This window comes from Drosophila obscura, unplaced genomic scaffold (assembly GCF_018151105.1).
Source record: "Drosophila obscura isolate BZ-5 IFL unplaced genomic scaffold, ASM1815110v1 contig_73, whole genome shotgun sequence".
Classification (NCBI taxonomy): Eukaryota; Metazoa; Arthropoda; class Insecta; order Diptera; family Drosophilidae; genus Drosophila; species Drosophila obscura.
The window spans coordinates 5525285-5547309 of record NW_024542865.1 but is presented as its reverse complement, the minus strand read 5'-3'; the positions used below and the strand labels follow the sequence as shown (position 1 = coordinate 5547309).

The following is a 22025-nucleotide window of genomic DNA, read 5'->3' as shown; positions in this document are numbered from 1 at the left end:
CGTAAATTGTTAATATTTTAACGCAATTCAGATTGCTGTTCACTACTATCGATAGCTTTGTAACACAAAATTTTAACACAGTGGCAGCACGCACCATGTCATCAGCTGTGAGTGAACAACGCCAACGCAAATCCATAGTTTTGCGGTAACCAGGAGGCGAAAAAACGCAGGAAGCACATATAATTAGGCATGTCCGACGACGATGATGCCGGCGTGCATCGACTGGAGGGAACTGCTGGTCAGGAGGGGCGTGGCGGCCTGGTAATAAAGAAGTCCAGAGATGGCGCTGACTCAACAGGCAGCTTCAAAGTGCCCCAAGGCTCGCTGCTGGGCCTGGACAAGCTGGCCGCCAAGCGACGCGCCGAAAAGGAGCGCGGCGATCGCCTGATCTCGTTCAAGGACAGCGAATACGATGACACTGGCTCCAGTACGCCCACTGGCTCCACGCCCGGAATCAGTGAGTTTGCCTTCAAGAAGCCGGACACCAAGAGCTTCGAGAAGTTGAGCCGCCAGCTGCGCGAGCATAAGGATGACACGCCCTCGCACACGGGCGGTGTGTCGGAGAAGGCCCGCGAGCGGCTGCGGGAGCACATTCAGCGCGACAAGGCGAGGGGCAGAGCGCCCAATGCATCAACGGCCTCATCCTCGTCCGAGGGTCGAGGAGAAAGGAGAAGAGAGCGCGACAGAGAGCGAGGTGACCACGACCGACGGCGTCATCGTGACAGAGATCGCGACCGAGACAGAGATCGACATCGCAGTCGCGATCGTGATCGCTCCATGTCCGAGCGGAGTGTCCACACACCCAGGGAGCCTGGCACCCCAGGCGGCGGTGGTATATCCAACAGCTCCTGGGACGATGATGACGGCGAGGGCGGCGGCGGGCAGCGTAATTCCGATTGGGATATGCCAACACCACGTCGCCATGGCGGCGGCGGCGGTGATTGGTCAGTGCGGAGTGGCAGCAGCAATCGCAGTCGCCGAAACAATCGGCAGGATGACTCGGCCCGGCCGACACCAGCGCATCGCTACAACCAGTGGGCCAATGACCGGAAGCGAACCGGTGCCACTCCCTGGTCCGATGATCCCGAGTCGCGCGACCTCTGGGAGGAGGAGCAGCGCCGCCTGGACCGCGAGTGGTACAACATTGACGAGGGCTACGACGACGAGAACAACCCTTTCGTGGGTCCCAATTCCGAGTACTTCCGCAAGCGGGAGGAGCAGCTGGAACAGAAGCGAACGAAACGCCTCAGCGCCCAGCAGCGGCAGAACAATCGGGACAACGAGCTGTGGGAGAGGAATCGGATGCTCACCTCTGGTGTGGTCACCAGCATCCATGTCAACGATGATTTCGATGAGGAGGCCCTGGAGCGGGTCCATCTGCTGGTGCATCACATAATTCCGCCCTTTCTCGACGGCCGTATTGTGTTCACCAAGCAGCCGGAGCCGGTGGTGCCCGTCAAGGATCCCACCTCGGACATGGCGCTGCTCGCGCGCAAAGGCAGCGCTCTGGTGCGCACCTATCGGGAGCAGAAGGAGCGCCGCAAGGCCCAGAAGAAACACTGGGAGCTGGGCGGCACAAAGCTGGGCAACATCATGGGTGTGCAGCGGCCCCAGGACGATGAGGATTCACGCTACGACAAGGACAACGACACGGCCGATTATCGCAAGGATCAGAAGTTTGCCGACCATATGCGGGACCAGGACTCCGGCGGTAAAAGTGAATTCTCCCGCAAGAAAACCATTTCGGAGCAGCGCCGCTTTCTGCCAGTGTTTGCCTCCCGGCAGGAGCTGCTCAATGTCATCCGAGAGAACTCGGTGATCATCATTGTGGGCGAGACGGGCAGCGGCAAGACCACACAGCTCACCCAGTATCTACACGAGGATGGCTACAGCCAGCTGGGCATGATTGGGTGCACACAGCCGCGTCGTGTGGCGGCCATGTCGGTGGCCAAGCGTGTCTCCGACGAGATGGACACACAGTTGGGTAAGCAAGCCCCTATCCTTGGCTCTGATTTTGTTATAAATTCAAATTCAAATTCAATTGCAGGCGAGGATGTGGGCTATGCCATACGATTCGAGGACTGCACATCGGAGCGAACAGTCATCAAGTACATGACGGACGGCATATTGTTGCGCGAGAGTCTGCGTGATCCGGATCTGGATAGCTATGCGGCCATCATTATGGACGAGGCCCACGAGAGATCCCTCTCCACGGATGTGCTCTTTGGGCTGCTGCGTGAGGTGAGTGTTGTTACTGGTGCTAATCCAGATACGCATAAAATATATACAAAGTATATGTAGATATTGAGTATCGGGTATAAAACGTAGAGCTGCGGCCCTTTCCGCGTCTCACAATGTTTTCGCTCGCTTTGTTTTGTGTGTGTTGCATCGGTTGGTTGGTAAACATTTAATAGTAATATCAATATAAAGCATTTTACAAACGTTTCATATTCTTAAATTGTTTCACATTGTCGAAATGTATACAAGACTACTTACTACATGGTATATAAATATATATATATATTATAAACTGCTTAAAAATGACACAACTTAAACGAAATAATTAATAATTATTAATGTATGGTACCCCTATATACTATATATTTATATATATATATATATATATCTTAAACCCTACTTTTCTTTTGTTTACTTTTATTTTTCCATTAATTTACGTATTTTTTTTTATGTTTTCTTTTTTGAGAGTTTTATCGTAGTTTTGTCTCCTGTTCGTTTACCGTTTCCGTATTTCCGAGTCGTCTGGGGGTGGGGGGTTCCCGTAATTAAATACATACATAAAGAAACATTTCGAATGTCTTAATCCTTCTAATCCTATGCTTTCTATATAGATCAAATTTTCTCTTTTTTTTATTTTTTTTTTTTTACTTATTTTTAATATGCTTAAACAACAAAGAAAACACATATGCTTGCCATTCACAATGAAGTATATAAATATAATATAGTATATAATATAATATAATAATAATAATCACAAGAAAACAAAAAAATAATGACAAAAAAAAAACAAATATATAATAAGTCTTTTCGAATTTCACAGTGTGTGTGTGTCTCTCTCTCTCTTTCTGTGTATGTGTGTGTTGTGTGTATGTCCGATATACATAAGTATTTATTTTTTTTTTTTTTTAATTTTTTATACGATTTTGGTGGCTCCTCGATGGGAGTTGCAACAGTTTAGTTTGAGAGTTCTGTGTTTGTGTTTGGGGTACAGTTGTGTCACGTCTCTGTGTGTCTCTGGTATTTTTCATGGTATTTTAATACTGCCAAATGAACATACTGCACTCTCTATTTCACTCTCTTGGGGGGGGTGAGGGGGTCTTTCGTCTGTGTCAGTGTGTGTCTTACCCTGATCTGAATTGCACTTCAAAATCTTTTTACACATATTTGCAAATTTTTGTTTGCTGCTTTTTGGGGGCCGCGTCTCTTATCATCGGAATTTACTTTTGAGAATACTTATGGCTGGTTTTTCTGTTTTTTTTTTTTTTTCTTTGTTTTCATTATGAGTGGAGTAGAGGGGCGCAATCGAGCGGTTACTTTGAGTGGGAATAGCATTTCTGTCTATTATTTAGCACCAGCAACATGCCCGCATTCATGCCAACGCTGCCCCATTTCACGCACTCCGACATCTGCAAGATACATATAGATTTTTTGTTTGGTTTTGTTCACGGGTGTTCAATGAATATAACACGTACAGCGGGTACAGAGAGCAAAGGCAGAAGCACAAGAAGGTGGGAGAGTGTGTGTGTGTGTGGGTGGTGTGGTGGAGTATTATTAGTGGAGCGGTAGGCGCACACGCACACACAAGAATTCCTGCCACATTAAACAGCAACAAAAATATATATATGTATATTTAAATCAGGCGCCAGGCAACAAAAAATGCACTGCCAAATGAAGGACGGAATTTGAATTGGTGTGGGGCAGGGGAGGGTAGAGTAGCGTGGAGCGTGGAGTGTGAGTTATATATAGGGCGATCGAGGGGGTTCTACTACTGTGATAGATATATTTTACATATTTTTGGTTTTGGTTAAATTTGTGGCCCCGATTCCAAAAGCGTAAATGAGTTAGCAGGTATGAATTCTTTTTATCGGTTCTCATTTCTGTCATGCCGTTAGTCAGTCCTGTTTCTGTGTGTGTGTGTGTGTGTGTGTCGTTGTGTTTAATCTGTTGCAACTACAATCAATGCATATGTGAGGGTGGGGAGTGGGGTGGGGGATGTTGGTAGGCAGGACTTTTGGTTGGGTAAATGTTGTGTATTTTTTTTTTTTGCTTTAGCTTTTGATATTGCGTGTGGTTTTGTGTGTATGTGTTTTTGTGTGTGTGTGTTTTCCTTCTCTCTCTCTCTATCTCTGTCTGAGATGGCTCCGCTGGCTGCTCCGCTTATCAGTTAATCAGATGGAGCAGCACGTGATTAGCACTCGTCGTTACCTGTCGCTTGCGCACATCCTGCTGGCGGCTACCATACCGGCACCAGTACACAAAATGCTTGTTGTTGTTCCACAGACTCTGTTTGGCCTTGCGTGCCAGCGATACCTAAACAGGGGCGGTGCGGTTGTGGGGGCGGGTGTAAATGGGGAATGCATTAGTTATCAATGGGAATACTATTTCGGAAGTTCCTAATTCGACTTTCTCACTGAAATCTCTCGAGCTCTTTTTTTTGGTAGCATACTTCGGGGAGTCCCAATTCGATTGCGAAAGTGAAACTTGGAACTGTATGTTGGTTATAGGCATAAAACGTGTGTCGGTTCTTTTCTGTGCTGCTCACCTGATTGCGTATATCCTTCTCGATATGCGGCATCTTCTCCTTGTCGGCAAAGTTATTTATCCTCAACTCCCAGCCATGGCTCCAGATGTCGGCCAGTGACATTTTGATCAGTTTGTAGGTGCCATTCTCACGTATTTTCACAGAAAATATCTCAATGGAATCGGGCTTCGGCTTATTATCTGTAATAAAATAACAAAAATAAAATGAATTAGTTTTGTGTGTGTGTTTCGCTTTATCTCATTAATATATCTCATGAATATCAATTGAAAGAACCAGGGAAAAGGTGACCCAACCCGATCGCCAAACTGTGAAACAAACTGCAATTCAGTTATTATTTCAATTGATTTTGATTTCACATTTAAGTAAATTCGTTTGCGCTGATTAAGAATGTGTACAAAAAAAGAAAAACAAACCAAAACGAGAAAGTGCATTCGTTGTGGGTTCCCATCTATGTATGTATACCCATAGAAGATTTACTTGAAATTCTACAGCTGCTTGGTTCTCAGATAAATGCACTTGTTTGCATTTGTACACTTGAGAAAAATGCACACAAAATGTGAATTTTATGGATCAAAAATCAGCCGACACATATTAAATCAGAATTAACAGCTGTTCTGCTTTGCTGTTCAACAACATTAATTCTTACTCCCAAGTGCCTGCCATTGCTACGAGATTTGGTCTTCATGCCTGCAAAAACGCAAAAACAAAATACATGACGTGTCCATGACACGTACGATTGCTATTCGACTTGGAACTGGAACTTCGGCGCTGGCTTTGCAGTGCGTCAAACAAAATATATGTCGTGTGCATGACTAGGGCACATTGCTGTTCGAGTCTCGCTGTTAATTGTTGCTATTTTGTTGCTTTTTTCAGTGGATTTTTGTGTCATGACAATTACTGTACTTTCTTTGCTGTGTCTTAACGGTAATTATGTACATCCAACCAGGATGGTCACACCACATGATGCTGCTGCTTGTAATGTGTTGTGTTTTGTTGTTTTCTTATCATTGGTTGTTGTGTGGTTGAGTGTCGAGTGTTGCGTAACTTTGTTATAACACTCACAAATTAACTTTATATAAAATAATTAGCACTGCTTAGTATGTTACACCCCAACTGCTGCCTTTTCCTTCCCCTTGTGTATCTTTACCCATCGAATGGTACATTTATGTCTGTAGTCTCTAGTATTTTTTTCTTAATTTTTTTTTTGTGCCATGTTCAACCAATTTGCAGGCATTTAAAAGTTTTTTTTTTTAATAGCTTCTCGGTGGGTGGGTGGCTGAGTGAGAAATGCACTTGGTATTTTTTTTCCCCCCATCTGTATGTACATATGTACGTACAATATGTAGCCATATAATCACACTAGTAATTTGCGAGTACATTCCATTAGCCACAGACAGTAATTGGGACTGTCCTGGAGTGGAGGCTACAATTAAAATGTGTTGCATTTGTGAATGAGCTCATCTAGCTATGAAAATGATAAAAAAAAAAACTAAAACCTAAAACCTAATATGTATGTCCCACCTGTTACTAGAAAGCAGCCCACATACTCAACGAAATGTTCAATTGCATTTCATTCTTGAAGAATGTTCAAGTATTTGCCTTTAATCCGTCCCCATCGATTGACGTGCAGTGGGGCAGGGGGGTACAGGGTGCGATAGGGCCAGAGGGCCAGAGGGTGGAGTGTTTGATGTACGTGACTACATGGGACTATATATTGTAAATATCATTTGATAAGCACGCATGCGCATTTCTTTGCTGGCAGACATTGCTGGGTGTACAATATACATACGGCGCGCCGCTTGTAATCTGTCGCCGAGCATGAGTAATTTTTGAGGGGCGGGGGTCGGCAGTGGCAGGATAATCAGTGTGGTCCTAACAGGTGGAATGGACAACAATTAGAAACAGAAATAAGCGTCAACGTTTTATTGATTGGCTAGGGGCCACTGAGAACTGTGATGTACCGCCAAATCCGGTTTTTTTTTTCCCCGTCATTCATAAACGGAAGATGGCAATATGGCTTCTCAAATTCTCAATAAAATTCATTTTTATATAGCTAAAATCTAGTATTGTACAACACAAATATGTATACCCTACCGTTCTGCGTTTGCAGGGTATACGAAATGCAAGTCAAAATCCCCTTATCAATCCTACGCACACACATGTGTACATACATACGCACACAGCATTGCCCAGTAAATTGCCGCACGTGGTGGGTTGGGTTATTGGCCCGGGGTCCAGCCCAGCCCGGCACGCACGCACACGAGATGCAACAAACCGCCTGCTGCTGTCGTTGCTGCTGTGTGGGCGCGTGGTGAAATGCTTAAAAGCTCACCACAACATCCACAGCACCCCAGACGGGGCGCACAGTAAAGTCTCCGGCTGACGAATCAATGTGTTTTTGTTTCTGAGCTAAACCAAATTTAAAGACGCCAGCGAAGTCTTTACTGTGCCCCCGCGCCTCTTTCTACCCCATGGGTACAGCAAACATGGAGCACATGACGTGCTTGGGAGTGGAGTTTGTGAAAAGACACAAGTCAGCCGCCTCCAGCTCACGCATTGTTTGATTTTGTTTTTTTTTTTTTGTGTTTGCCTTTGCCTTTGCTTTTGTTTTTTTTGTGTGCGTGCATATGCGCACGCAGAAAATTTTTGGAATTTTCTGGCAGGCGTCGGCGCACTATTGTGAATGGTCCGTGCAAAGGTGACGTCGCACGCTGCTGCTCTGCGACAGCGCACTTGCTGGATTTTCGATTAGATAAAAAAAACCTAGGCATAGAAATCTATTCCATGCCTGTATATGTGCTTTTCCATGTGTGCGTGTGCTTCTGCGTTTGTTTGTTTATTGAATGACATTTTAGAATGGCAGAATCCCGCGAATTCGCCTTAAAAACCCAGCGATTAGCGTAATTGCCCTGGATGTCTGCAGAGCTATCAAAAAGTTCCCTACTGGGTGGTGGGTATTGGGGACTTGGGGACTTACCTTTGGCCACTTTGCATAGGACAATGCCGTACCAGGACGCCACTGGTGTCTCGTTCTCGTCTTGGGTCTCCAGGAAACTGATGCTGCTGCTGCCGTTGCGGGGTATCATTAGGCCGGGAGCCAGGCCCAAACCGATGGGGGGACAGTCCATGTCCAGGGAATCGATATCGCTGGCAGCTGCGGCCGCTGCGGCGGCGGCTGCCGCAGCCGCTGCCTCTGCTGCCGCACTGCTGCGCACCTCCACAATGAAGCCACACTCGACGACGGCGCAGAAGATGCGCTGCTCCTCGGGCTTGAACCACTTGGATTCGCGCAGTTTTTGCACGGCAACGCTGCTGCCAAAGGTGGCGCTCACCACGCCGCCACCGGCTTTCGGCTGCTGCTGAAGGGCCGGTGGCCAATTAGAGATCGGGGAGCTGGGCGCCGACTGTGAGTAGCCACCGTTGCTGGTGGGTGGCGCTGCTGCAGCTGCTGGTGTTGCCTGGCTGTTGTGGCCCTGCAGGGGCCACCACTTCAGGGAGCTGACAAAACTGTTGGAGCGGTTCATTCCAGGCGGGGCGGGGGGCGTGGCCGGTGTGCGCCTAACTTTCACTCGGGTGAAAAATGTGTGTATATGTATGGGATTTGTGTAAAGTGCACTTTTCCGCGCTTTTTTCCCCCTTCGATTATGATATTCTGGCCTCTTTGGCTTTCTGCTGCTGCTGTTGCTGCTGCTGCTGCTGCTATCGCTGTTCGGCCTTTGTCTTGCTTCTCCCCTCCCCCGGTTGCGCTGCTCCAATTCGCTTTACTTTTAATTATTATTCTGCTCTGCACCCCTCTCTTCTCTATCCCACAGTCTGTCTATCTGTATGTATTTGTGTGTGCAAATGTTTCTTCTTTTTGTTTTTTTTTTTTGGTTCAGCTTCAGCTGCACGGCAATTTTCTCAACGTTTTTCGTGTTTTTTGACGCTCTGTTGTCTGTTGTGCTTCGTCTGGGCTTTCGATATTTTCTGTTGTTTCCTTTTCCAAATGGACGGCGGTTATACTCGTCTCTTCAGATACTATAGCTACGTCACAAAATTCAATGGGAGCAAATGTTGCCCGGTTTGACTTGCATGTTGCTGGTAGCCCGTACTCATGTTGCTGGCAAACCGGTTCCAGTGCTAGGGCATGGTTGGTCGATTGAGTTTCTTGGAAGTTTCTGGTACCCTATCTGGAAGGTTTACATACCACAAAGTTATATATTCCCAGCTTTTTTTTAAATAATTATCATTAAGGCCTAAATTTAAGAATTATTCTAGTGTGTTCATGATGCGTCGAGAATATAATTTTATAATGTTAGAATATAATTTTATCCAAGGGTATTCAAAGATTGTTCATTTCATTTCATTCCCTACTCTGCCATAAATTGTGTGACAGGGTGTGTTGGGACAACAAGGTAGCACCCAGCAACATATGGCGTACTACTCACATGTTGCCAAGCGCCACCTCGTTGTCGTAATGCCCCTTGTTCACACACAAGAATGTGCAACATGGGTGCAAATGAGACAGCTGAGAGAGAGGAAAACGAGCCGAACCGACAAAAGCCGAGAGAGCGAAAAAAAAAACCCACCACAACGAGAGAAAAACGTCGTCACCTTGTTTAAACACACTCACAGACACACTTCTCTCTTCCCCTCTCCGTGCACACTGCCGTGCTCTTCTCTGGATTCCGTTATGCTGCTGCTGCTACGCTACTGCTGTTGTTTGTTTATTATGCACATCACTTCTGCCTCTCTCGCTTAATACTCTGCTGTAATTATCATAATTATTTTTATTCGATCCTGCTGGGATCTCTAGCTGCACCGATAACAGGTACCCACGCGCTCTCTCACTCCCTGTGTGTGTGTGTTCTCTTGATTGGCGCGCTGCTCTACTTCCGCTCTGACCTTCTTATTTCTGTTCTTTATGAGAAATTTATACATATGCCGTTGATTATTTTCGTCAACGTCGTAGATATTTGTCACAAAAATTCGGTTGTCGCGGCCCGCCGCCACCCACAGTCACCTCCCGCGACACCTGATACGTCAGAGCAGCACCGGGTAATGGCACCGGTAAATATGATTGATGTGAATGACAATGTATCGATTACAAAGATCTGTTATCGTAGGGGATCATGTGATCGTGCGCACACCGCCTCTTATGTGTGTTTACATATTGTAGAAGATATCATGCTGTTCACAGCTGATCCATGGCAAAAGTATAACGAAAATTTTGCTGGTTCTATTTGTTATAGAACATGGCTAACATCCATTGTCCCTCTTAAATTGCTTTTAAATTCCATAAACGAAAATCAAATCAACAACACATTATTATGCATACTTACGCTTACATATGTACGTATGTATGTACATACATGGTTCATTCTCCATCTTGCACACTCTTTCAATCCCATTCCCCCCGCCATGTTCAGCGTGCATAACCACAGGGTAATCGCATTATCTGAAGATGTCTGTGGCCCGGTACGACCTCCCACCCCCGCCGCCACCAGAGACCTCCTACTAGTGTGGCCCCGCCCCCATGTTGTGCTGCATCCAATGTTCGGATCGATATTGTCAATGACTCAAGTGGCTCGTCATTCCATCCAACGCCAGATGCAATGAAACGAAAAAATTCATTTCTCTATTTGTTTGTCGATTGGCTTGCCTGAAACTTTTCGTGGTGACGTCGCACAAGTTCGATATTTTTCTTTTTGGGGTAGTGGCGGTGGGAGTGTGTGTCTAGTCACGTACCAGAGAACATGCCAATTAATTTGACCCATTAAGCGCTCTGCGACACGGCTTTAATGTGGGCCAAGACGACCCACGACTACCTGCTGTTGGAACTGCTGCAGCAAGCTCTATCGTCGGGGTCACCACTTCCTAATAACCTGTCCACGGCAAGAGCAGTTACCCATGGAATGCCCTTGGGTGGTGTTAAATATAATTAAAATAATCGTGCTCAAAAGAAATGCAATCTATAGAAATGTTGTGGGACCCCAAAACCAAAATGAAAAGGGATGTAGGGCAAAAGCTCTTCAGGGAGAACACCCGCTGTTTCAATGCTTATGTCTGCCAAAGGGGGTGAGAAAAAGAGAGCTACAAAAATAAGGGCAGGGAACATGATTATAGACTAAACACAAAAGTTCTGTTTCGATTGGTTACCACGATTTGTACAGGTGATGTAGAACTCTGCTCACACAAGCAAACAAAGATATACTTCATATGATTTCTCAAATTGCACCAAAAAAAAATATATTTGAGATAGAATTTTGAGAATACATATATATTTTGCCAATCAATATCGATATTCGCGATTTGACATTCCCCAACACTGGCAGAGAGAGAGAGAGAGCATCTCAACGTCGACATCCGCGCCTAGGTTTCTTATTTCTCTGTTTTGTTTTCAATTCAAGTTTTTCATTTACTTTTTCTGGTCGTTGTCGTCGTCGTCGGCGTCGTCGCCTCTCTTGTCGTCTATAAATAGCATTTTCAACTTGCTGCTGTTATTGTTGTTGTTGATTTTTCTCCATAGCTATTTATAGTTTAACCTTGGTTTTTGTTGTTGTTGGAAAACGAAATGTTTGGAGGGGGGGGGCACCTCACCTAAAGGTGGGAAACAGCGGCCCCAAAGGAGAGGGGAGAGAGCCGTATAGCATGGATGCGGGGGAGGGAGAGGGTGCCCTTTGTAACACCCCTCTGTTACATCTGTTTCTCTAATTACCGGTTGGTACCTCTATTCATTGCACTTGGTATACCCTTCGATAAATTAGCGATAAACATACATATGCACTGGAATCGTTTAATCCGATTAACTACCATCAAAGATTATCGCAGCACATTAAGCCAACAAATTCAAACGAAGAGAATGAGAGAGTAAATTGAATAGCTGATTTTCTATTTTATTTTAGGATCTGAACGAGTTCCTACCGTTCCAGTAAAATTGGAGACTATAAGAGCTAGGGTAAAAAATATCTATGGCCTCCAGATGAAGGTACCCAACATTCCACTTTATACGAAACTCTTATCGCAAAATTGGGCATTTACTACATTAGTTTCTCTGGGTTAATGCATGCTACAGTACCTGTTCTGTGATTAGCAGGTATCACCTAGTCGGAATACCTTTTGTTTTTGCTTTTATTGAAAATTGCGCAATCAATTTGAAAGCTTCTCCCGCTGAGCGCGTGTGTAGGTCAGTGCCCAAAAGGCGTCATCATTCATCGTTTGTCTGAGCAGATAATAACAATGAATATTTGGCAAAAAAAATTATAAAAAATAAAACTAAATAAAGAAAATTGTGAATGCCCTTACTGGCAGCCGAAGAAGCAGGCGAAGATCAGCCGTTACAATTTATCGTATATTTTTAACAAAATTAAATAGTTTTTAAAAACTTAAACAAAAACTGAATGTTGCTTAAGGGTATTCCAGTTTCGTGTATACCTCTTGGTCGGGTCGGCCCTTTTGCTTGGGGATGTTCAACAAAAGAAATAAATGCAGAACCACCTGTATTTGCTTATATCTATTTGTTTATTTATATATAGTATAAAATTTGCATGCGGCGGCATTTTGCTTCCTCGGCGTTGCATAAATAATCAATTTTGAATGAAAAATTTAATAAATATAACTGTCATGATCGTTTAGGCCAGGTGCTTAGGCCTTTGACAAATTACATACACATTATGTACATAAATACAAGTATATACATATGTACATGCATACAATGTATCCATCCATCTATCTATCTATCTATCTATCTATCCAACACACTTGCTTCCCCCTGTATATGGGTACAAATTTGTATATGGAGAAACTCGTTTTGTGTTTTTTTTTGGGCTGGTGGGGAGGGGACTTAAAGGCTTCGTTTTGCGCATTTTACCGGCAAAATGCTTTCGATATCTGGTAATAACCAGACTTTGTGCTTCAGTCAGACTTCATCGCTGTTTCCGTTCCGTTTCGTTTCGTTTTGTTTTGTTTCAATTCGTTTCACCCTATTCTAAATATGTATGTATGTTTGCATTCCATTCTGTTTTGTCTGGGGGCTTTGCAGTGGGTGGGTGGGTGTGTGGTTGGACGGCCTGCGGGTGACATTCCAAAGTTCAAGCTCCCAGAGTTGCAATACAAATGTAATCGATCCGAGAGACCAGACCCAGACCCAGACCAGCTGAATGAAGCGAAAGAATGAAAAAAGAGGTGGGCGCGCAGAGCAGAGCCGAGCAGACCAGAGCAGAGCAGAGGCTCTAGATGAGGCGGCACATTCCATTGAGCATTGAGTGTGTCTAGTCTCCAAACAGCACACGACAAACAGTAGCAAAAGCCCTGACAATGGCCCAGGTCAAAGCTTCAGAGCTTACATGATGGAATAACAACAGAGAAACGGAGAGAAAGGCAAGGCTGACAACGGTAGTCGAATATGGGAATACCCTGGCCGGCACGCACTACTATTCCAATTATATCTAGTTTAAAGTTTATAGAATAATAATGTAGAAACGAATAATGTTAAAAAGGATATACCCTGGATTGGAATTGAATGTAAAACCCAATAGGCTATCCCATATTCATCTTTAAAGCCCCTTCCAAACCCACTCTCCGCTCAACGTCTCTGGTCACGTTGCCAGCATCAACAGGGGCGTTCTTGGCTCTCGTGGCTATTTTCAGACACTTTATAATCATCATTCAGACGAGGCGCGAGCAAAAAAATAAAAGCAACAGCCCCACAACAATAACAACAACAAAATGAAATATAAAAGACAATACAGACAGTCGGGGCGGCGGCATCACAATAAATGAAATGAAATGAAAAAAATGTTAAAATAAAAATAAAAAAATAAAGAATTTTGTATGCTTATAGGTTTCACCCTTTGCCGAGGGTATTTCACATTTAAACAGAAGGAGGGAAACATAGAGACAACTACAAAGAATTTCTTGATCAGCAAAAACCCTTCTATATTTGAAGATATTATTACAGATACTGTTTTAATATTTTTGTCTAGAATCTCCATAGAAACAGTTGATCTGTACAGGGTATCTGCCGCCCAGCACAGGTTCCCAAAAGCTGTGTGTTTCTGTCGATGTTTTAACAGCCGTGAGAGTTGCGTTTTGCTGCCCTTCGTTTCCTGGTGTCGGCTGGGGTCGTGTCCAAGGGGAGAGTGGTGTCAAACGGTACTTTTGGGGACATCATATGGCGGAAGGACTTCTCCACAGCTGTCGGGCAGCGTCTTGGTCGTACATTGTGGGCGGCGGGGTAGGGTGGGGAGCAAGAACGAGAGAACGAATTGAATTAGCCGGGAGTGCAGTACGGTTGGGTCTCTCTCTCTCTCTCTCTCCCAATATCTGGCTCTCGCATGCTGGTGGTGCTTTTCTCTTTACAGTGTATTCACCTCAGCCACATCTGCCCATGGGAGAGGCACATAACTCGTTTGCGGCTTTATGTGGAGCCACGGGGCAGGCCGAACCGAAGCGCCAAAGCCCCAAAGCCGAGTCTTTTGTCATTCTGTTGTTTTCGTTCTTGGATCGGCTTTTATAGATACTCGTAGTAGTATACGAGTATATATGATACGTGTACATATGTACATAAAATAATTCACATTCCGCATATCTCTACGTTCTTTGCATTTTTCTTTTGGTTTTGGCACATTTTAGGTTCTGTTTTCGTTCGTTGCGAATTTTTGTCAGTTTTGTTTACATCTCGCGCTTCGTTGGGATCTTTTTTGTTTTGATTTTTAGTTTTTGGCCAAAAACAAAATATAATCTCACAAACAAAACAAAAAACAAACTTACTTATATACATACATATGTACATATGTATGCATGTACATATGCATTTGCGAACGGTGTTGTGTGTGCTTTGTTGATGCCGCCGCACCTCCAAAAAGCCCACAGAAACCACCACTTGCTCGCTCTCTCTTTCTGTCTGTGGTATTGGCTCTCTCAAGATACATAATATCAAATGTAAGGTAAGGCAATCCTGGCACTCTCCTGCTATCAAAGTCTGAGACGCAGTTTATTTCACTCTCTTGGACAGTTCCCTGGACCTTCTATTTAATTTACCTTGGGCTCGCTCTCTCTATGTAACTCTCTTGGCTGCTGCTGTTGCGCTCTCATGCGGTTTGGTTGGAGAAATGACGAGAACATGCAATCGGCAAGCTTAACGGAGGACTCGACTGTTGGTCTGGTCCCTTGCCTGTATCCACGTTTCCATGGCCACAAGTGTGTACCATCTTTCCAGCATCTTCGCTGCAATCCTTCCTTGTTATTGACTTGCATTTTGCTGTGTGGTTGTGTGGGTGTGTGTGTATGTGCTCTTGTGCACTGGCAACCCGACCACAGGGGTATTTTTTTGCAAAGAAATAAAAAAAAACAGTGCAAAAAATGCATAAACCGCTTTTTAACCCATGTTCAAACCAATTATTGTGTCCTGCAATTCCCGTTGAACAAATATCTACTGAACGCTGGATGGGTGGCATAAATGCGGGGGTCGTCATATGTCGATGACTTTTCTCTGGTCCAGTCCACTGTGGACTGTCTGTGCTATGTACTTTTAGGCTTGCCGGGAATCAGTAGAATGGAAAGAGGTTCATTAGACTCGCATAATTCATTCCACCTCCCACCAGCAATGGCGCCCGGTACGGCAGCGGCACATGTACAGCACATGCACACCCACAGCCACCCCCTTATACAAATCGCCATCCAGCAAACAACCTCGCTCAAAAACGTTTTGCGCCTCAATGCAAATGTACGCTAAATTGCATTTTCGGCATTTTTAAATTGCTAACATACAAACATACATACATACATATGTACATACATATGCATATGTGCGTAGACTTTTAGCGGTATATTGCCACGCATAGGTACATATGTACAAATGTACTATGTACTATTGGCGCCAGGAAAACACTTGATTTCCTGCCTGTTTGCATCTACTACTCGACAAGGTTCTTGCTGGGGGTTAATGCAATATTTCTGTGTGAACGAACATGGAGGCCATAGCTAGACAGAAAGTTGATTATTTTCATAGCTCAGAAGGCGATTAATTGATAATTAATCGATACACATGTACATGTAAATATGTGTACAAAATCTCTGTTAAGGGCTGAGCTAAGCAAGACTTGGTACCAAGTCGTACCAACAATGTGATTCAACACTCGTGGGCTATGGAATAAACAGATCTAATATCATGCTGGTACTTGTGGGTACGGCTGCCTCATACGAGTACGAGTATCTTGGGCTGGCACCTCAGACATATTTCTGTTGATATGCACTGCACTGCACATCGATACACAAATCTGCATTTGTTTTTATAGCAATGGATTATTGTCATATCTTGCATTTTGTTGGCTTTGTGCCTAAAAGAAATCAAATTAAATTCATTTCACTGGCATTTCGTTGGCATTTTAGATGGTAAGCAGTGCACCGTGCCTGCAGCAATTTCCTGCAATTTCAGATGCATATCAGAACCGAGTTCAATCCCATATTGATGCATTATCTATGCACGAAAGTAATCTTTTTTGATTTCTTATTTTTTTGTTTGTTTTTTCTCATGTTGATTAAGGGACAATCGAGAATAAATATTTTAAGGGCATTATCTGTGCGAATTATTCGTAGTAAATACATATTTCGTTTCCTTGTTGGCTTCCTGTTTCTATAATAAAATCATGTGCTAGAGCCACCATATAGATATACCTAGATTGTTTGTGGGATTATTGTTTGATGGATTCGAGTATTATATTTCCATAAAAACCTCACAGAGCCCCATCTCGAGTGGTCTCTTATCGGAATCAATACTGGTTCTATATGTACTAGGGCTAGGGGTGGCGCTCTCTCCTATTGATTATTGTTTTACGACTTCAATTGAATTACCAATCGAATTCGCAATATCAGTCAGTATGCAATGGCATATATGTACATATATGTATACACACTAACGCTCGTGATCTTATTCAGAATGTGTGTTACTCACAGCCGATGTGTGACTCGTTCTGATGAAATACAGCTGATGAATACAGCAACCCGTAATCCCCAAATCTGATACCAAAACTAAACCAAACACAATCTTCTTTTCTCTGCTCACTCTCCTCAGTGAGTAAGAAAAGTGCCGAGATATCGCTCTGTGTACGCACGTACTCCCCACAGGCATTATCAGTATGTTCCAAATCGGAATCACATACACATATACCTACTCTTGATACCATTTACTTATAGGCAAAGTATAAGTTGGTCGGGTACTTAAACACGGTACAAATGGGGGTACGAGGGTACATATTCATTTGGTATATATTTATTAAATTAATCCGATCTCACAAAATATATATATATATATTTAAGATCAGATCTGATTGGGATCCTGGGTTCTGTACCTATGCTTGGCAATATACCGTTATTCTCGATCACATCTGTTTATAATCACATAATTATCGTATAAAGTTTTCCTCTTAAAATCTCTGTAAAACCTTCCCGATTTCATTTCAGAATCTTAGTAGAGTGTTTTAACTCTTTTTTTTTTTTTGCAATGCTTTATATTTAAACTTGCTTGGAGTGGGGAGGGTTTTTATATGTTTCCGAAATTGGTCGACCTTGAGATAATGGTTTTGGGGGCGGGGATGGGAGGCTACGAGTAAGAGAAAGATTGTGGAATGAGATAGCGGATTTAGTTTCCCCGATAGTTTTTGGGTGTTTCCCTGTCGGATACTACGAGCATGATGGTTTTATGGTGATTTATATCCATTCGAAAGGTATTTATTTCTTCTATCTTGCAAGTTCATACTCTGTTCGATACGCGATAAGCGTGTGTGGGTGTGCATCGCCTATCGAAATGATCGTGACTATCGTAATTGCTGCGTCATCTATCCAACGTGCAGAGATATAAAGATATTGGTGGAATCAATGCGGGCGATTTGCTTTGCGTTGCGTTACCTGCTATCCACCAGCATCGTAAATAATTTCCAAACACACACATGCACAGATATACAGATATGTACACACACTCATGACATGTACACACAAATGTACATATGTATGTATGTGTTGCATATGCAAGTAGATAAGCTGCATAATAAAGCACACATTACGAGTAGGTTGTGTTGTTGGATTGCAAATTGCCTGCCTCGCTGGCTGGCTGGCTGGCTGGCTGGCTGGCTCGTTTGGTTTGTGGATTGTGGGCTGTGGCGAAAATTCTGTTAATGCGCAATTCGCTTGCTTACTGGGAAGAAAGGGGGTTGGATGGATGGATGGATGGATGTGCGTTGCGTATAGCGAATACCAAAGGAAACAAAACCCTCCTTCTCCTCCTACCGTTCTTCCTTTCCATACAATGGCGTACGTGTGTTCCAGCATGCTTGCCCGCTCCCTTAAACCGTCGAGACTAAGCCGAAGCTGCAACGGCTCTCTGCCAATCTTTCGCTCTCTCTCTCTCTCTCTCTGTGTGTGTTTCTCTCCCACTTTAAAGTTTGCATTCCACGCAGTTGCAGCCGAAAGAAGGTATTTTAAGTAGAAGGAAAAGCGGATTGGCTATTGTACTTTACCCCTCCCCCCTCCCTTCATATTTCGCTCCGTTTTATGTCAAACAAAGCTTTTAGTTTGAGAGCGAACACTGAGAGTGCATCACCTTATGCACGAACCACTCGCTCTCTCATTCCGCTGTGTTAAGATTTTTGATTTCACCACACTTGTGGACACAGCAGGACTTGCTTGCCAAGGGAAAGAGCGCGAGAGGGGAGGGGCGGTAGGGCTATGAGAAATTCGTGGAATGATGTTGTATGCCTTGACCCACTGCAGTGCCGGTCAACGACTCCGCGGCTAAGCTGGCGGGGATTTTGGGTCAAACTATGGTCTGTCCGCCCGCGTACCCCACTGCCGATGAATGACCTAATCCATATGTCCATTTTCCCACGATTTCCCCCCATTTCCCATTCACAGATTGTGGCCCGGCGGCATGATCTGAAGCTAATTGTGACCTCCGCCACGATGGACTCCACCAAGTTTGCAACATTCTTCGGGAACGTGCCGACATTCACCATACCGGGACGCACCTTTCCCGTGGACGTGATGTTCAGCAAGAACACCTGCGAGGACTATGTGGAGTCGGCGGTGAAGCAGGCGCTGCAGGTGCACCTGACGCCCAACGAGGGCGACATGCTCATCTTCATGCCCGGCCAGGAGGACATCGAGGTGACGTGCGAGGTGCTCGAGGAGCGTCTGGCCGAGATCGACAATGCCCCGGTGTTGAGCATTCTGCCCATCTACTCGCAGCTGCCCTCCGACCTGCAGGCGAAGATTTTCCAAAAGTCCGGCGACGGGGTGCGCAAATGTGTGGTGGCCACCAACATTGCGGAGACCTCGCTGACCGTGGATGGCATCATCTACGTCATCGACTCCGGCTACTGCAAGCTGAAGGTCTACAATCCGCGCATCGGCATGGACGCCCTGCAGATCTATCCCATCTCGCAGGCGAATGCCAACCAGCGATCGGGTCGTGCCGGTCGTACGGGCCCGGGCCAGGCCTTCCGCCTGTACACCCAGCGCCAGTACAAGGACGAGCTGCTGGCGCTCACCGTGCCGGAGATTCAGCGCACCAATCTGGCCAACACGGTGCTGCTGCTCAAGTCGCTGGGCGTGGTGGATCTGCTGCAGTTCCACTTTATGGACCCGCCGCCACAGGACAATATCCTCAATTCGCTTTACCAGCTGTGGATACTGGGCGCCCTGGATCACACGGGTGCCCTCACCACTCTGGGCCGCCAGATGGCCGAGTTTCCCCTGGATCCGCCGCAGTGCCAAATGCTGATTGTCGCCTGCCGCATGGAGTGCAGTGCCGAGGTGCTCATCATAGGTGAGCCACACAAAACTGCAAGGAGTAGGCCCCACTCCTGATCCCCTGATCCACTGATCCCTTATAACACTCTTTCTCCACTCTACAGTTTCCATGCTGTCGGTGCCGTCGATCTTCTATCGTCCTAAGGGACGCGAGGAGGAGGCGGACGGTGTACGCGAAAAGTTCCAGGTGCCCGAATCGGATCATCTGACCTACCTCAATGTGTATCAGCAGTGGCGCCAGAACAGGTAAGCCACCAGCGGCAGGGTGGATCACGGGGGACAGAATTGACAGACTTCACATTGTGTTCGTTTCGCTCTCTGCTCCACAGCTATGGATCGTCGTGGTGCAACGAGCACTTCATACACATCAAGGCGATGCGTAAGGTGCGCGAGGTGCGCCAGCAGCTGAAGGACATTATGACGCAGCAGAAGATGAACGTAAAGTCGTGCGGCACCGACTGGGACATTGTGCGAAAGTGCATCTGCTCGGCGTACTTCTACCAGGCGGCACGGCTCAAGGGCATCGGTGAGTACGTGAATCTGCGCACGGGTATGCCCTGCCATCTGCATCCCACCTCCGCCCTGTACGGGCTGGGCACCACGCCCGACTATGTCGTCTATCACGAGCTGATCATGACGGCCAAGGAGTATATGCAGTGTGCCACCGCTGTGGATGGCTACTGGCTGGCCGAGCTGGGTCCCATGTTCTTCTCCGTGAAGGAGTCCGGACGCAGTGGGCGCGAGAAGAAGAAACAGGCCGCCGAGCATCTCAAGGAGATGGAGGAGCAAATGTTGCAGGCCCAGCACGAGATGGAGGAGCGCAAACAGGAGGCGGCCCGCCAAGAGGAGCAAATGGCCGCCAAACAGGAGATAGCCACTCCAGGCACAACCACGCCACGACGCACACCGGCCAGGATCGGCCTCTAAACGCGGCAGTGGATCAGGATCGGCATTGAGATCTGCATTGAGATCTGTATAAACCATTGTATTGATAAGTTGATCAGTTTTTTCTATATGCTAATAAAGAATCAATGAAATATGAAGCAAGAGTCCAATCCAGAGCGTTGTTGGGACGCGGCTGCTCCCTGCACTCTCCAGCACACACTGATTTTCCCGCACACTGTGGTGGGCACTGCAGCGGCACTCGCCCCACTTGCACTCCATCGCGAAGGGCGGTGGCGGCTTTTGGGGTTCGTCTTCTGCCATCAGAGGATGCATTTGGCAGTCGCTGTCCGTGCGACAGTAGGCACCAAAGGGTACAGTGGGCTCGCAGCTAATCCGCTCCGGCTCCAGGTGCGTATCCACTGCTTCCTCCTCCTTTGGCACGGTGTTGGCCACCTTTCGGGGATAGTGGGTGGAGCGACAATTGCAGCGGTGTTCCTGGCACTGGCCACCGGAGCCAAGGGTCGCCTGGCAGACCGTGCTGGTCTCGCAGTCATCGCCGTAGTTAGATCCAGTGATGCACTTGGTCATGTTGCGGTTGTGAACATAGTGGACGGCACAGCCGCACTTCTTGAGCTGCGGCAGGCAGAGCGAGGCCCCAGAGCTGCCGCAATCGGTGTCGTTCACGCAGTTGGACTCTGTGGGTTAAGCGGGTTACATGTTAAGCATAATCTGGGCTTGGGATCGCCACACTCCACTCACCCAGGACGGCCAGGCAGTGTCCCTGATGGGACTCAAAGCTATTTCGACAGAGGCAGCGATTTTGAATTGGTTGGCAGGTACTGAATTTGTCCGCCAACTGGCACTGGCGAGGGAACTCGCAGGGTTCGTTCAGTGCCACCTTTTCTGCGAGGCAGCGTCGCTTGTCCTCGCTCGGCATGAAACCGGAGGAGCAGGTGCACTGCTGCAGCTGCTTGTTGCATTCGGCATGGCGCTGAGGGCAGGGACAGTGGCCACCAATGATGTTGGTCACCTTCTGCACCATGGGGCGGCAGTCCACGCGCTGACCCGAGTCACGTGCTGTACAGTGGCAGGTCGAATTAAGGCAGCGTCCGCGCTCAAACTGAAGGCACTGCACATCGGAGGAGCAGCTCAGCTCCAGGAGCTCCTCGGCCAGGCAGTAGCCAGCCAGAAATATAACAACTAATCCGTAATAATGCATTATTTGCATTAATTTTATGAAATAACCTGTATGTTGTATAACTTTTGCAGAAAGCCGTTAACCGTTAGAAAGCTCAGCTTAAGAATTTCGATAAGTCAGAGCTTTTCTATCTTACCAATCGATTTCATCAGACAGTCTGGTAGCGCTGAGCACGTTTATTTTTGTTGACCCTACTGTTTAAGCCTTATTTTGTAAAAAATTAAAATAAAAGGGTCTTTAAAATTAACCAATCTTGTAGAGAAATTATATGTTCAATGCTGGAGATCCCAGCTCGTTAGTAATATTAGATAGAATAGAGCGGGGTTAAGTGGTAAGTGGTATACGGTATTTTTTGAAAATGAGATGGTGTATTTTAGT

General features: G+C 45.9%; 3 protein-coding genes across 5 annotated transcripts; 1 reads left to right on the top strand and 2 right to left on the bottom strand.

Annotated features, from left to right (window-relative positions):
- Window positions 1-89: 89 nt before the first annotated feature.
- LOC111065433 (pre-mRNA-splicing factor ATP-dependent RNA helicase PRP16) lies at window positions 90-20596 on the top strand. Its single transcript, XM_022353615.2, has 5 exons — window positions 90-1984; window positions 2048-2241; window positions 18668-19580; window positions 19669-19810; window positions 19894-20596. Exons 1-5 carry the CDS (start codon window positions 190-192, stop codon window positions 20489-20491), a joined length of 3642 nt encoding a protein of 1213 aa, XP_022209307.1. The 5' UTR covers window positions 90-189; the 3' UTR covers window positions 20492-20596.
- LOC111065440 lies at window positions 3460-8787 on the bottom strand. Of its 3 annotated transcripts, XM_022353623.2 has the most exons (5): window positions 7758-8787; window positions 4781-4959; window positions 4650-4725; window positions 4444-4548; window positions 3558-3644 (listed from the first exon to the last, which is right to left on the bottom strand). In XM_022353623.2, exons 1-4 carry the CDS (start codon window positions 8302-8304, stop codon window positions 4472-4474), a joined length of 879 nt encoding a protein of 292 aa, XP_022209315.2. In that variant the 5' UTR covers window positions 8305-8787; the 3' UTR covers window positions 3558-3644; window positions 4444-4471. The 3 variants fall into 3 exon arrangements, with proteins under 3 accessions (XP_022209313.2, XP_022209315.2, XP_022209314.2); XM_022353621.2 differs by lacking the exon at window positions 4650-4725 and having other exon boundaries at window positions 3460-3644; window positions 7758-8783; XM_022353622.2 differs by lacking the exon at window positions 3558-3644 and having other exon boundaries at window positions 4378-4548.
- On the bottom strand, window positions 20515-21744 carry LOC111065437 (cell death abnormality protein 1). Its single transcript, XM_022353619.2, has 2 exons — window positions 21209-21744; window positions 20515-21144 (listed from the first exon to the last, which is right to left on the bottom strand). Exons 1-2 carry the CDS (start codon window positions 21675-21677, stop codon window positions 20582-20584), a joined length of 1032 nt encoding a protein of 343 aa, XP_022209311.1. The 5' UTR covers window positions 21678-21744; the 3' UTR covers window positions 20515-20581.
- Between the last annotated feature and the right edge of the window lie 281 nt (window positions 21745-22025).

What these genes read in the sequence shown, in the direction of transcription:
- LOC111065433 (XM_022353615.2), top strand. Translation starts at nt 190, where the DNA reads ATGTCCGACGACGATGATGCCGGCGTGCATCGACTGGAGGGAACTGCT. An exon ending in CGAGATGGACACACAGTTGG is followed by an intron (nt 1,985 to 2,047) that starts GTAAGCAAGCCC and finishes ATTCAATTGCAG; the next exon opens with GCGAGGATGTGGGCTATGCC. An exon ending in CAGCAGTGGCGCCAGAACAG is followed by an intron (nt 19,811 to 19,893) that starts GTAAGCCACCAG and finishes TCTGCTCCACAG; the next exon opens with CTATGGATCGTCGTGGTGCA.
- LOC111065440 (XM_022353621.2), bottom strand. Translation starts at nt 8,304, where the DNA reads ATGAACCGCTCCAACAGTTTTGTCAGCTCCCTGAAGTGGTGGCCCCTG. An exon ending in CCTATGCAAAGTGGCCAAAG is followed by an intron (nt 4,960 to 7,757) that starts GTAAGTCCCCAA and finishes ATTTTATTACAG; the next exon opens with ATAATAAGCCGAAGCCCGAT. An exon ending in AGGATGTGCGCAAGCGACAG is followed by an intron (nt 3,645 to 4,443) that starts GTAACGACGAGT and finishes TGTATCTTGCAG; the next exon opens with ATGTCGGAGTGCGTGAAATG.
- LOC111065437 (XM_022353619.2), bottom strand. Translation starts at nt 21,677, where the DNA reads ATGCAAATAATGCATTATTACGGATTAGTTGTTATATTTCTGGCTGGC. An exon ending in ACACTGCCTGGCCGTCCTGG is followed by an intron (nt 21,145 to 21,208) that starts GTGAGTGGAGTG and finishes CTTAACCCACAG; the next exon opens with AGTCCAACTGCGTGAACGAC.